The sequence below is a fragment of the Sander lucioperca genome, chromosome 18 (assembly GCF_008315115.2).
Source record: "Sander lucioperca isolate FBNREF2018 chromosome 18, SLUC_FBN_1.2, whole genome shotgun sequence".
Classification (NCBI taxonomy): domain Eukaryota; kingdom Metazoa; phylum Chordata; class Actinopteri; order Perciformes; family Percidae; genus Sander; species Sander lucioperca.
The window spans coordinates 9,109,307-9,122,856 of NC_050190.1; the positions used below are offsets into that span (position 1 = coordinate 9,109,307).

The window sequence follows — 13,550 nt, forward strand, 5'->3', positions numbered from 1 at the left end:
TGACGGGGTTGGGGTTCTGCCGAACCTTAGAATGTTTTCCCAGGGAACCGAACCCTACGCTTGCACTCCGCGCGCTACGCTGGTCGGCGTAATGACAGCGCCGTTGATTACAGGAAGGTGTTTACGTAGGTGGAGCGTTCAATGCAGTAGGCTGTGAGAAAGTAGAAATGGAACTGGTGAGCAGAAAAAGTGTAGTTTGGCAGCACTTTCAGTCAAAAGAAGACCATTCAAGTCCAGCTACATGTTCAATCTGCAATGCTGATTAGTCTGGTGGTGGCGAGGACCCTAAACTATACACAACATCACCGCTGTTACATCATCTGGTATCAAACATCTGGAAGAATACGAGTTGTGATGAAGGAATCTACAGACAGCAGCCAGAATGCAGCAACTTCAGGTACGGCAAAGGAAGGACAGTCACTGTTTACTTCATTAATGAGTTTACTGTGTTCATGGACTGAGGATGGGACGAGGATTCAGCAGAATCTCAACCAGTGGATTCAGGATTCAGCCGAACCCCAAAAATCTGGATTCGGTGCATCCCTAATATTCAGTACTAGCAAGTTTTATTTTGGTAAGCTACAAGCTACAAGACCGGAAGTTTGAGGGGAGCGCGAACCGAGGAGAGAAATTGGCGAACTTTTAAGCTCCTGTTTTTGTTTACTGTACTGCTGGTCTACCAGGCGAACACGTTTTCACTAGGGGTGTAACGGTACGCAAAAGTCACGGTTCGGTACTCACTATAAACGTTTTTTTTTTTAACAATTTGTTTACACTTTTTTAAACACTTTTTAATAAAATACAATAAATAAAATATATATAAAATAAAAAAAGAATAAGAAAAATACTGCTGCAAAGTTCTCCACTAAATAAAATACTCTGTCTCAAACCAATATCACATAATAAAATATAATGAACTAACTATGGATTACAGTGCAGCATTATCAATCCCAGCTTGTCAACAACCGAGTATGGTCGTAGATCAGCTGCTATAAAAACACCAATTGCTTTCGTTATTGCGTTGGCCCGATCGGAATTACCAGCAAAGGTCTGTTTAAATGCCAACGGGAGCTGTGTTTGAATTACGGTCGTTTTCTTCCTTGTAGTAGTGATGTTCACACTCGCGTGATGCCTTTTCAAGTGTGTTAGCAACGTCGGCACACTGCTTTCGTCTTATGGACTAGTCTTTGTCCGTTGACGTATTTCACTGGGAAACCAAAGTGTTCCCAAACAGGAGACCTTAATGATATGGGTGGCTCTTCATGCTCCGGCTTGTCCGCTCTGTCTATGGGCTTGTCTGCATTGGCCATGACGCTAGCTAGCGTGCCGTGTATGTTGTTGTACAGCGCGCGCGGTGTGTGATTTTTATTTTTTTCCCCAAACCACTTCAGCGGAAATCCCGCCCTGCAGTCGATTTCATGGGTTTAGGTTACAGTGACGGCGGGTAGGTTTAGAGATCAGTGATTGGTGTAGGCAATCTGTACAGTGATTGACATATTGACATGACCAATGAAAACTTTAGAATCAGCTGCAGGGCGGGATTTGCGCTGAACGCGGAGACTTCCACCACTTAATATGTTCGTGTGGGTAGCTACAGACTCAACAGACTAAACTGAAACCTTAGGAGGCTCAAATGACCCAAACCGTTCAATAACTAAAAGCTGTGGTTGGATGACAGACTTACTTCCACTGTTTGATGTAGTTGAGAGGTGAAAGGTCGCAGCCGGCGTCCAGCAGAGCCGTCTTGTACTGCTCCAAGTCCGACTGAAACACACAGCAACAATCACACAAACATCAGACTATTATCTCAAGAAAACCTCAATGATCTCGGTTATTATCAGTGGTGTCGTCCAATGTACTGTAGTGGGTATACTGTACTGTATATGTATGGGACTATACTGTATATATAGGCCAGAATGGGCCTTTTGGGGCCTTCTGACACTTTTATGCACCAATTTACGGTGGAAATACCTTTATTTATAGCCTATGTGAAGAAGAAAAACACAGATGACAATGCAAAATATATCAAAATTACAATGCAAAGTATGTTGTTGCGTGTCATTGGGCATTTTTAAGTGGGTATATGGAAATCCTGGAGCTTTCTTAGTGGGTATACTGCGTATTCCTGCGTATCACCTATACTACACCACTGGTTATTATGGAGCGCTGTGAACAGGTGGTAATTTAAAACTTTTACCACTCCCAGTTTGCACAGAAAATGAGATATTATTCACCTTCTTTTTATGCTATTCCGCCTCGGGATAAGCAAGTAATTGTTGTGTAGTTGTTATATTAAAATCTCAAAACTGAAAGAGAGAATCTTTTAAAATCGCAAGAGCTGGGAGTTCAGTGTCTCAAAAAGCTGCATATAAGCTGGGAATAACTGTCACCATTTAATTTAAAGTTTAGGTAACACTTCACTTGAAGGTATCTACATAAGGGCGCTGACACACAGAGCCGATTATCGGCCGTCTGACAGTCTGGCGAGGTCGGTGACTCGAGTCTGTTCGGTGTGTCCCGTGCCGTCGTCCGTCGGAGGAGCCGTCGGCCTTCATTTTGGCCGACCTGACATGTTCAGTCAGAGACAGGACAGTCAGAGACAGGACAGTCGGAGACAGGACAGTCAGAGACAGGACAGTCAGAGACAGGACAGTCAGAGACAGGACAGTCAGAGACAGGACAGTCGGGACTCACCCGGAAATGGGGAGCAGATGAGTCTCTCAAAATCTGACGAAAATCTTTTAAACTTTGTTGATCTGAAATGAAGACAGATTCAGCAGCTGCACGGCCTATTTCTCTCTTCAAATGTTTTCAGAAACACGTTTCGGTGAACTATTTTAGTCCAATATGAGATCGTATTCTGAACGAGCCGCCATGACAGTCTGGCTGTGAATTTCCGGAGAAAAATGACCCACGTGACGCGTTCGTCCAATCAGCTGCCGGTTCTCATTTTCGGGGAAATAACCAGATTGTTAATGGAAACAATACAGAGCAGCGCCGCCTGCTGCTATGGAGACGTATTACGTTTCGTGCACGTGCAGAGCGTACGCTCAAGTCGGCGTCTCCTCAGTGTGTTCTGAGGCATTTTTTGGACCTCGGGGACCCGACTGATCAGTCCGACTGACTTTACTGCCGACGGTCGGCCGTCTGGTTGGTGTGTAACTACCTTTAGAGTGACATGACACAGTCATGAACACATGAACCCTAACTCTAACTTGTCATGACAAAAACTGAATGACACTTAATGTTTATGACACGTTCATAACAGTGTTTACATTTTAATGAAAGTAAAACCGAAGTCATGATATTTAGACCCAGTAGTGCTCTTGGTGCCTCCCACCTGGACCTGGGTCCTCTGACACCCTGTGTCAAGTCCATGGTAACTAACCTTGGTGTTATAATGGACAGTGAGTTTCAACTAGAGAAGCAGATCACATTACACCTGTTCTTGCCTCCCTTCACTGGTTACCGGTTTGTTTTAGAATCCATTTTAAGATTCTGTTGTTTGTTTTTAAATCTCTTTATGGTCAAGCCCCAGCGTACATCGTTGAACTATTAAAGCCGCACGCTCCTCTGAGGTCGTTAAGGTCTGCTGACCAGCTACTCCTTGGTGTCCCAAGAACGCGGCTAAAAAATAGGGGAGATGGAGCGTTCTCAGTCGTGGCCCCGAGGATGAAGGAATGAATTGCCTCTGAATGTCAGATTGGCCCCCCAGCCTTCACATTTTTAAATCACGACTTAAAACTCACTTTTATTCATTGGCCTTCAAACCTTCTTGAGAGTTGCATTCTGTATTCTGCATCTTATTTTTCTAGTCTGTTATTTGTTTTAAATGTTTGTTTTGTTACTCGTGTGTTTATAACATATATCCAGCACTTTGGTCTACCTGGTTGTTTTAAATGTGCTTTATAAATAAAGTTGGACTGGATTGGGATTGGAGTGTCACTCTTATGTAGATACCTTCAAGTGTTACCGGAGTTAATAATGTGAGTTGTAAAAACAATAAAAAGTGTAGCCGGGTTGGCTCAGTGGGTAGAGCGGGCGCACATATACTGAGAGGTTTATGCCTCGACGCAGAGGTCCAGGGTTGGAGTCTGACCTGTGATGATTTCCTGCATGTCTTCCCCCTCCCTCTCTCTCTCTCTCCTTTCTCACCTAGCTGTCCTGTCCATTAAAGGCGGAAAAGCCCAAAAAATTATCTTTGAAAAATCTGCTATGTGTATCTGCTATGCGCATATCGGTAACCATCGGTATCGGCTTTTACGTTGTCCGATACGGAAACTTCGGTAACACTTTACTTGAAGGTATCTACATAAGAGTGACATGACACTGTCATGAATGTCATAAACATTATAAACAAGTCATAAACGTTTATGACATACCTCTTCTTTTAGTAAGTTTCATTCGGTTTTTGTCATGACAAGTTATGGTTAGGGTTAAAGTTAATGTGTCATGACTGTGTCATGTGTTCATGACAATGTCATGTCACTCTTATGTAGATACCTTCAAGTAAAATGTTACCAAAACTTCTTTAATGGCCCTGACACACACTAGCCCGATTATCGGCCATCAGACAGTCTGGCGAGGTCGGTGACTCGAGTCTGGTCGGTGTGTCCCGTGCCGTCGTCTGTCGGAGGAGCCGTCGGCCTTCATTTTGGCCGACCTGACATGCTGGATCGGAGGGCGGGCAGTCAGACTCAATGACCAATCTGATTGGTGGAGAGCTAACCTGGAAGTGGCGAGCGGGATGAGTGACGAACGCCTCTCAAAATCTGAGGAAAATCTTTTAAACTGACCTTTGTTGATCTGAAATGAAGACAGATTCAGCAACTGCACGGCCTATTTTAAAGTGCCCATATTATGAAAAAAATCACTTTTTCTGGGATTTGGGGTGTTCTTTTGTGTCTCTGGTGCTTCCACACACATACAAACTTTGAAAAAAATCCATCCGTGCTGTTTAGAGTGAGATACGGTTTCTGAATGTGTCCTGCCTTCAGTCTCTGGGTGAGCTGGTCAACATCTGCACGGCTTGTGACGTCACAAGCCGAAACGAGCTGGCTAACCACAACCATTAGCTCGTAGCGTTAGCATGCTAACGCTAATGCTAACGCTAGCATGCTAACGCTAGCATGCTAACTCGTTCTCAGTAGCAAAGCACTGCTACAACACACACAAGTTCACCATAATCTACAAAAGAACTACTTCCATGTGCGCCCTCATTTAGAAGTCTCCCAGCTAATCCTGCCTTGTAACTGACCGAAGTTGTAGAAACAGCCTTTCTTTTACTGTCTATGGAGCTAGCTAGCTGACATGATCTACATCTGAGCTACTGGGCATGTGCAGTGCAATCAAAGATAGTACAGAAGAAGAAGAAGAAGAAAAGAGGTCTCACTCTGTAGCTAAAACAGAGACCAGCTGAAAAGAGGATCTGCAGCAGTGAGAGAGAGCGGTGCAGTACAACAACAATATGGTGTTTTCTGAACATTAAACCATGTAAACCTATTCTGGTACAACCTTAAAATACAATTATGAACCTGAAAATGAGCATAATATGGCTGCTTTAACTACTATTTTCGTAAAATACGAGATCGTATTTCGAACGAGGCTACCATTATCGGTCAGCTGGAGAAGCCAGACCCACGTGACGCGTTTGTCATTTCCGGTTTTCATTTTTTTTTGTATTACGTCTCGCGCACGTGCAGAACGTACGCTCAAGTCGGCGTCTCTTCAGTGTGTCCTGAGGAACTTTTTGGACCTCGGGGAGACTGATCAGTCCGACGGTCAGCTGTCGGGTTGGTGTGTCAGGGCCTTTACAGAACATATAACGCAGAAAACAATGCTTTGTGTGATTTAGAAATGGTTTGTCCAGCAGTGCGTGGTCATTCCTGATGTTAATTCAGCCGTTTGTCATTTTTTATTTATTCTTTAATTTCTCAGTGTTTCTAGAATTGGTTGACAATTGTGTGTATAATGCATAATAATGTATTATAATGTATAATAATGTTAAATATTAGGGATGCACGATATATGTCAGTCAGGGTATGTGCAGGAAAGTGAAATTAAATATCTTTTAAAACCTTTTTAAGACCCTTTTTCATAGAATTTAAGACCTTCAACGCCATGTAAAGTTCTTACCGCTCACATTAGCGACACACTTTAACTTACTTTAATTAACTTATTATTATTTATTGTATGTATGTGTGCTGTGTGTCTTATATGTTGCGGCTGAAGCACTGACATTTCCCAATTTGGGATCAATAGTCTATCTAATCTAACATTAACTTTACATTGACTCTAAGAAACAGTCTTAGTGTGTGACCGCTGTATCAGTGCAACATAATTCAGATAGACGGTCTCAGAGTGTTTTTGCAGGACTGAAATCCCACCACATCAGTCAGAAACACGAGGCAGCCGAGAGAGGGGAGGGAGGAAAGGGTGAGAGAGGGTGAGAGGGGGAGGGGGAAGATCAAAGGAAGGAGAGGAAGAAGAGAAAGGAGACAAAAAAAGAAACAGACAGGAGGCCAAGAGCTGGTCGCAGAGGGAGAGGGATGACCACAGATGACAGGAAGAGAGAGAGACAAGCAGAGATAGAGAGACAAGGAGAGAGAGACAAGGGGAGAGAGAGAGAAGGAGAGAGAGAGAGAGGAGAGAGAGAGAGAGAGGAGAGAGAGAGAGAGAGGGAGAGAGAGAGAGGGAGAGAGAGAGACAGACAGAGAGAGAGAGATAGAGACAGAGAGAGAGACAGAGAGAGAGAAAGAGAGAGAGACAAGCAGAGATAGAGAGACAAGGAGAGAGAGAGAGAAGGAGAGAGAGAGAGAGAGAGAAGGAGAGAGAGAGGAGAGAGGAGAGAGAGAGAGGAGAGAGGGAGAGAGAGAGAGAGGGAGAGAGAGAGAGAGAGAGAGAGACGAGAGAGAGAGAGAGAGAGGGAGAGAGGGAGAGAGAGAGAGAGGGAGAGAGAGAGAGAGAGGGAGAGATAGAGACAGACAGACAGAGACAGAGAGAGAGATAGAGATAGAGAGAGAGAGAGGGAGAGAGACAGACAGACAGGGAGAGAGAGAGAGATAGAGAGAGAGACAGAGACAGAGAGAGACAGAGAGACAGACAGACAGACAGACAGAGAGAGAGATAGAGAGAGAGAGAGGGAGAGAGACAGACAGACAGACAGGGAGAGAGAGAGAGATAGAGAGAGAGACAGAGACAGAGAGAGAGAGAGACAGAGAGACGGGGAGAGAGAGAGAGACAGAGAGGGAGAGACAGAGAGAGACAGCGAGAGAGAAAGGGAGAGAGAGAGAGAGAAAGAGGGACAGAGAGACAGACAAAAAGACAGAGAGAGAGGGAGAAAGAGGCAGAAAGGGTGAAGGGGTAATCCTGAGGTGCTCCATCTCTCAGGTGGATGAAAGAGGGATGAAAGAAAAAGTGAGGATCTTTTCTTGGAAGAGGGGAAACTTGTCACATGATCCGTCAGCTGAGGAACCCGAGGACGAGTCTGAACAGACGCTGAGAGTCACGGCATCGCTGCACGCCTGCCTCTCTGTCTTGATAAACAAGTTGAAAAAAGGATTGATGCAGTGGAGGATGAAGTCAAAACTAAACACAGGAAAAAGCTGAGAAATATTTCGCCGTATGAAAGCCTCTCTGTCCCAACAATGATGTCACTGACAACCACCAATAGTTTTTATTGACTATGCTCAACGGCATTATTAATGGACAGCGATTAGTGCTTTCAAATCTTGGCTGTATTACCGATGTTAAATGATGACTCACTGAATCATTGAGATAGATTTGTGTAAATTATTTGCAGGTGCAGAAAGCAGAGCTCTCGGCCCACAGCGGCAGCAGGAGGCCTGGACTTTAAAACCATTAACTGACTTCTTCTGAAGGTTTGGGGGAAAGTTCACTGATTCACACTTACTAGAATTCGGGACGTTTTGAAACCCTGTTGACTTCTCCGTGGAAAGTGCAAAACATTACACTGCAATATTTTTGCATACCACGTTTTCTATTAACCACAGTCATCGAGTAACAGCAGGGGGGGTTGGGTATGTTTGGTGTGGGCTGGGAATGTTACGATACCAAAAATTCGGTGCCAATACCAGTAAAATAATCCGAACTCGTAAAATAAGGACGTTTGGACAGTGGCTGTCAGCGTCTGATGCGACGAAAAAGGCGTCTTTCAGCGTGTTTGTGTAACACACCGAGGAGAGCAGCAGTTAGAGAGGATTTAGAGAGTAGTATGTAAGGAGGTTGGTTGGGGGGGGTGGATGGGTCAAACACAGGACTTTCACCAGGAGAGAGGGGTTCACGTCACGCTTGTCACGCTTGCTACGCTTGCTATAGTCGCTTTTTTCTTTCCTCCCGCGTGTCACAGAACCGTGCGCCAACCCACGACCCTTTCCTTAACATAACTGTGTCAAAAGGGACGGCAATAGTCCCGACCAAGCGCGTTTACTTATAGCGCTAAAGGGACGGCAATAGTCCCGACCAAGCACGTTTACTTATAGCTCTAAAGGGACGGCAATAGTCCCGACCAAGCGCGTTTACTTATAGCGCTAAAGGGACGGCAATAGTCCCGACCAAGCGAGTTTACTTATAGCGCTAAAGGAGACTTTTAGCGGCAATAAGAACGACAAAGGCACCTGACCAAGCGTCCATATTTTACGAGATGAGCGTGAGAACCTGTTGAAGATTCCATGTACTTTAACTTGAAACAAACTTCTTTATTAAAATATTTGAAGACATACAAAACGTGCAATAGAGCATAGAACAACATAATAAAGTGCAATGAATGGTCATCGTGCAACAACTAGTGTCCCCCAGACTTGTTCCAGACTTCCAGGCATCTTTTCAAAAGGTACTGTGCAAAAACAACAACAGTGTTTCTAACAGTTGCGTGACCAGAGACGTTACAAACCCCGGGTAAATATTGGAGATGTATTTGAAAGATGGAGACAGCTTAGAGCCCAAAAGGACGCAGAGTTGACTTTTTTCCAATAGGAATGATAAAGCTATCATTTGTCGCTCGATGGTGTTTTAAGCCCCCAAAGTCTCCTTCAAGGCAGCGCTGCGACTGTTGACTTCAAGGCATCTAACCCTAACCCTAACCATTGCCATAACGACTGTCGTTAAAAGGGGAAAGGGTCACGTGGTAGCGGCGTGACGAATCAAAGGAAGAACACGGCATGGCCGATAAGACCCAATTAGAAGGGGAACGCTGCCGTCCGTCATTGTTTCCAAAGGTCTCCGTTTGTGTCCGTCCAGACTACAAAGCAACCCCGGAGTTTTCAAACCAAAATGTTAAAGTTTTAGGGGCTCGGAAACGCCAGAGTAGTGCAGACACGAGGCGTAAATGTAGCGAAAGGTATCCGTTTTTAAACTAAATGAAGTAGTGTAAATGTAGCCCAAGTCGTTGAGTTAAGTTGCTCTTTTTAAAAAGGTCCAATGTGTGGGAATTTCTCCCGTCTAGCGTTGAGATCATATATCATCAACTCTCTCTCTCCACGCAGTTCAGAGTACGTATTACAGCTATGGTAGTCTTCACGCTTCAAAAAGACGCTCTCTTGCTCTTTTCAATCTCCTTTTTCTTATTCTGGGCGAAGAAGAAGAAGACTCCTGTCCCTGAAATTTGGATTTTGAATACGTGTGGTCCTCCATGTTTCCTTCTTCTAACTTGCCGGGGACGGGAAGCTACGATACCGTTAGCAGCAGCTGTTAGTTTATCATGTGACAGAGAAAACACACACACACACACACACACACACACACACACACACACACACACACACGGAGCAGTATGTCCTGTATGTCCCTTACACACACACACACACACACACACACACACACACACACACACACACACACACACACACACGGAGCAGTATGTCCTGTATGTCCCTTACACACACACACACACACACACACACACACACACACACACACGGAGCAGTATGTCCTGTATGTCCCTTACACACACACACACACACACACACACACACACACACACACACGGAGCAGTATGTCCTGTATGTCTCTTACACACACACACACACACACACACTAAGGTGGAGCAGTATGTCCTGTTTGTCTCTTACCAGCTAACGTATTTCTAGATGCAGCATTAATATGGAGCGTCTACTCCAGTTCATGCAAACGCAAATGTTAAATTTCAAGCCAATAGGAATACTGTGAATTGATGGTGGAGGTAAATATTCATGAAAAAGGACAAGTTTGTGAACGGGCAACACAGATTTAGATAATGAACAACTAAACACGTTACACACTGGGACTTTAAGTTTAACCCTTCCCTGGGAAACTGCGAACCTTCACAGACGTTTTGTCAAAATAAAAGCAAAGCAAAGACTGAACTCCTGGTGCCTAACATTTTTAATGGCTCAAACTAATAGCAAACACAGTTGCTGTCATTTCATAACGGATGAGAGGAGTGTTTTGGCCAAACTTAACCTGATCCAGCTGTTTTCCTTTCAACAGTGACACTAACCAGGTCTGTTTTCTGAGAGGAACTTTGGCTCGATCATCTTCGTTCCATCATCGTGGCTCAATTCAATCATTATGAATATGGTAAAGCCAAGAAGATTCTTCTCATAAAGCCCGTGCTATTGATCAGTGTAATGTTGTTTTGGGGACATGAGGGCACAGCTGACTTGAAACCATGTGTAGAAACCATTTCTACTGTTTGCCAACCCACAGCTTGTGCTGTTTTGGTTTGAGTGTCGGTGAAGATGCCGAGCACGGGACAAAGGGAAGAACTGGAGGAATGTCATTGGAGATGCTAAGTGAACTTTTGTTTGTTTGAATCTGTCCAACGACACAAATCTCAAGAGGTTGTGCGGCGGTGGGAGTGTCCCTTAAAAGGAACACGCTGACTTATTGGGACTTTGTCTTATTCCCCGTATCCCCCAGAGTTAGATAAGTCCATACATACCCTTCTCTTCTCCGTACGTGCATCTCTCGTAACTGTCTGACACCCCCCCACCCCCATCTAGCCTAGCTTAGCACAGATCCTGGAGGTAACCGGCTCCATGTAGCCTAGCTTAGCACAGATCCTGGAGGTAACCGGCTCCATGTAGCCTAGCTTAGCACAGATCCTGGAGGTAACCAGCTCCATCTAGCGTAGCTTAGCACAGATCCTGGAGGTAACCGGCTCCATCTAGCGTAGCTTAGCACAGATCCTGGAGGTAACCGGCTCCATCTAGCCTAGCTTAGCACAGATCCTGGAGGTAACTGGCTTCATCTAGCCTAGCTTAGCACAGATCCTGGAGGTAACTGGCTCCATCTAGCCTAGCTTAGCACAGATCCTGGAGGTAACTGGCTCCATCTAGCCTAGCTTAGCACAGATCCTGGAGGTAACTGGCTCCATCTAGTCTACTGCTCCCAATAAGTGACAAAATAACGCCAACATGTTCCTATTTACATTGTGATTTGTAGAGTCACAGCGTGTACAAATAACAAGGTCACATGACACACAGCCATCTTCTAACTGTAAACATACTGGGAACTATATTCTCAGAAGGTGAAGCACTGCTGCTTCTGCTACTTGGGCGGAGGGATTTGCTCGCAGCACCTGAGAAGCCCCGTGGTGAGGAACAGAGAGTAGCAGTGCTTTCGCCTTTCTGGCACTGCAGAGCCTGATCGCTGGTTCGGGCAGGGCATTTCTTTCTGGAGTTTGCATGTTTCTCCCCGTGTTTGCGTGGGTTTCCTCCCACCATAAAGACATGCATGCTGGGTAACTAGGACTACAGTTGAAAATGAGCTGTCTGGCTAACACTGCCGCATTTACAGAAATGTTGATTAATGTGCAGTGTCCTAATAAAAACAGGTATGCATGTCCCTCATTTTAACATAAACTAGTGCTGTCAAAAGATTAAAATATTTAGTCGCGATTAATCACATTAATGTCATAGTTAACTCGCAATTAATCGCACATTTTTATCTATTCTAAATGTCCCTAGATTGCTTTTTGCCCAATTATTTTTTCTCATTTTAATGCTCTTATCAACATGGAAAAGTGAATTGGCTTGCTTTGTGCTTTTGTCGCCTGGCTTTGACGAGGGGGCGGAGAATTGGCATCAGCTGTGTGCTTGGCCATCAGCTGTCTGCTTGGTCGTCAGCTGTGTGCTTGGCCATCAGCTGTGTGCTTGGCCATCAGCTGTATGCTTGACCGTCAGCTGTCTGCTCGGCCATCAGCTGTGTGCTTGGCCATCAGCTGTCTGCTCGGCCATCAGCTGTCTGCTCGGCCATCAGCTGTCTGCTCGGCCATCAGCTGTGTGCTTGGTCATCAGCTGTCTGCTTGACCGTCAGCTGTGTACTTGGCCATCAGCTGTGTGCTCGGCCATCAGCTGTCTGCTCGGCCATCAGCTGTGTGCTTGGCCATCAGCTGTCTGCTCGGCCATCAGCTGTCTGCTCGGCCATCAGCTGTGTGCTTGGTCATCAGCTGTGTGCTTGACCGTCAGCTGTGTACTTGGCCATCAGCTGTGTGCTCGGCCATCAGCTGTCTGCTCGGCCATCAGCTGTGTGCTCGGCAACTTTTTAAAAGTAAACTTTCCATTCAGAATCTTATTGGCATCCATTTCGGTGTCTCGCGCTCACCATCCACTCAAAACGTAACGTTAGCCTACTACTCTTTGGCCAGCTCACAAGCCCAAACAAGTGTGTGCGGCGTGCCTGTTGTTTAGTTTCCGGTCTAGCTAGATCCGGTGTGGTGTTGTAGTTTTTCTAACGTTACTAGTTGTTGCAACAGCATGTGAAAAAAATCGCGTTAATCTCGCGATAAAAAAATTGACGCCGTTAAAATGGGTTTGCGTTAACTGACAGCACTAACAAACTGTTAACTGTAACACTGAACTAAAACGTAATAATGTGAATGTAACCGGCTCCTGACTTTTGATCCTGACGCTGGCGGTGCTAAAGGTCTCTTTGCTTCGTCTCTTTACTCAGATGAGAATGAGGAGCGTTGTCGTGCTGGGTTTTTAATTTCCCCAGATCTTCTGCTTCCCTCAGTGTCTGTTTTGTCCTTGGAAGTAAACACTAAACCACAGAAAGTTCTCCTAAAACTCACAATGGTCTTCTTCAGTGTGAGGTATTATTTTGGCAGATAAGAACCACAGCGGGACAACAAACTAAACCACAACCGCTGAACCATCTCTGCTCTCATACAACCTCTAACACATCCCACAAAACACATATTACTGCTCCTCATCTGCCAACTCTCACTTTCTACTTCACAGGGTTAGTATTACAGGGCTGAACTTTTTTTGTAGCCACGATACGCACTGACGAGGGTGATAGCCGCTTAACGTTGGGTTATTTTTCTCCATAAGTTGAATCAGACTCAACTTTTTGCCGCAGGCATTCAAAACGAATGGAAGGACCTGCATTTTTGCTGGACTGTTTGACGGCTGACGCAGTGTGTGTGTGTGTGTGTGTGTGTGTGTGTGTGTGTGTGTGTGTGTGTGTGAATGAATGCTCAGTCAGCCAGTGCACCACTGTATTGGCATTATGCACGGCCGTAACGTTACTATGGTTACCTTTATCAA

At 45.1% G+C, this 13,550-nt stretch overlaps 1 protein-coding gene across 1 annotated transcript in view; it reads right to left on the reverse strand.

Moving 5' to 3' along the window:
• Positions 1-13,550, reverse strand: part of scfd1 (sec1 family domain containing 1) — a 55,977-nt gene that overhangs the window by 18,872 nt on the left and 23,555 nt on the right. Inside the window, exon 17 of the mRNA XM_031310665.2 lies at positions 1,685-1,764. Coding sequence (XP_031166525.1) covers positions 1,685-1,764 — 80 coding nt within the window. The remainder of the gene's footprint in view (positions 1-1,684; positions 1,765-13,550) is intronic.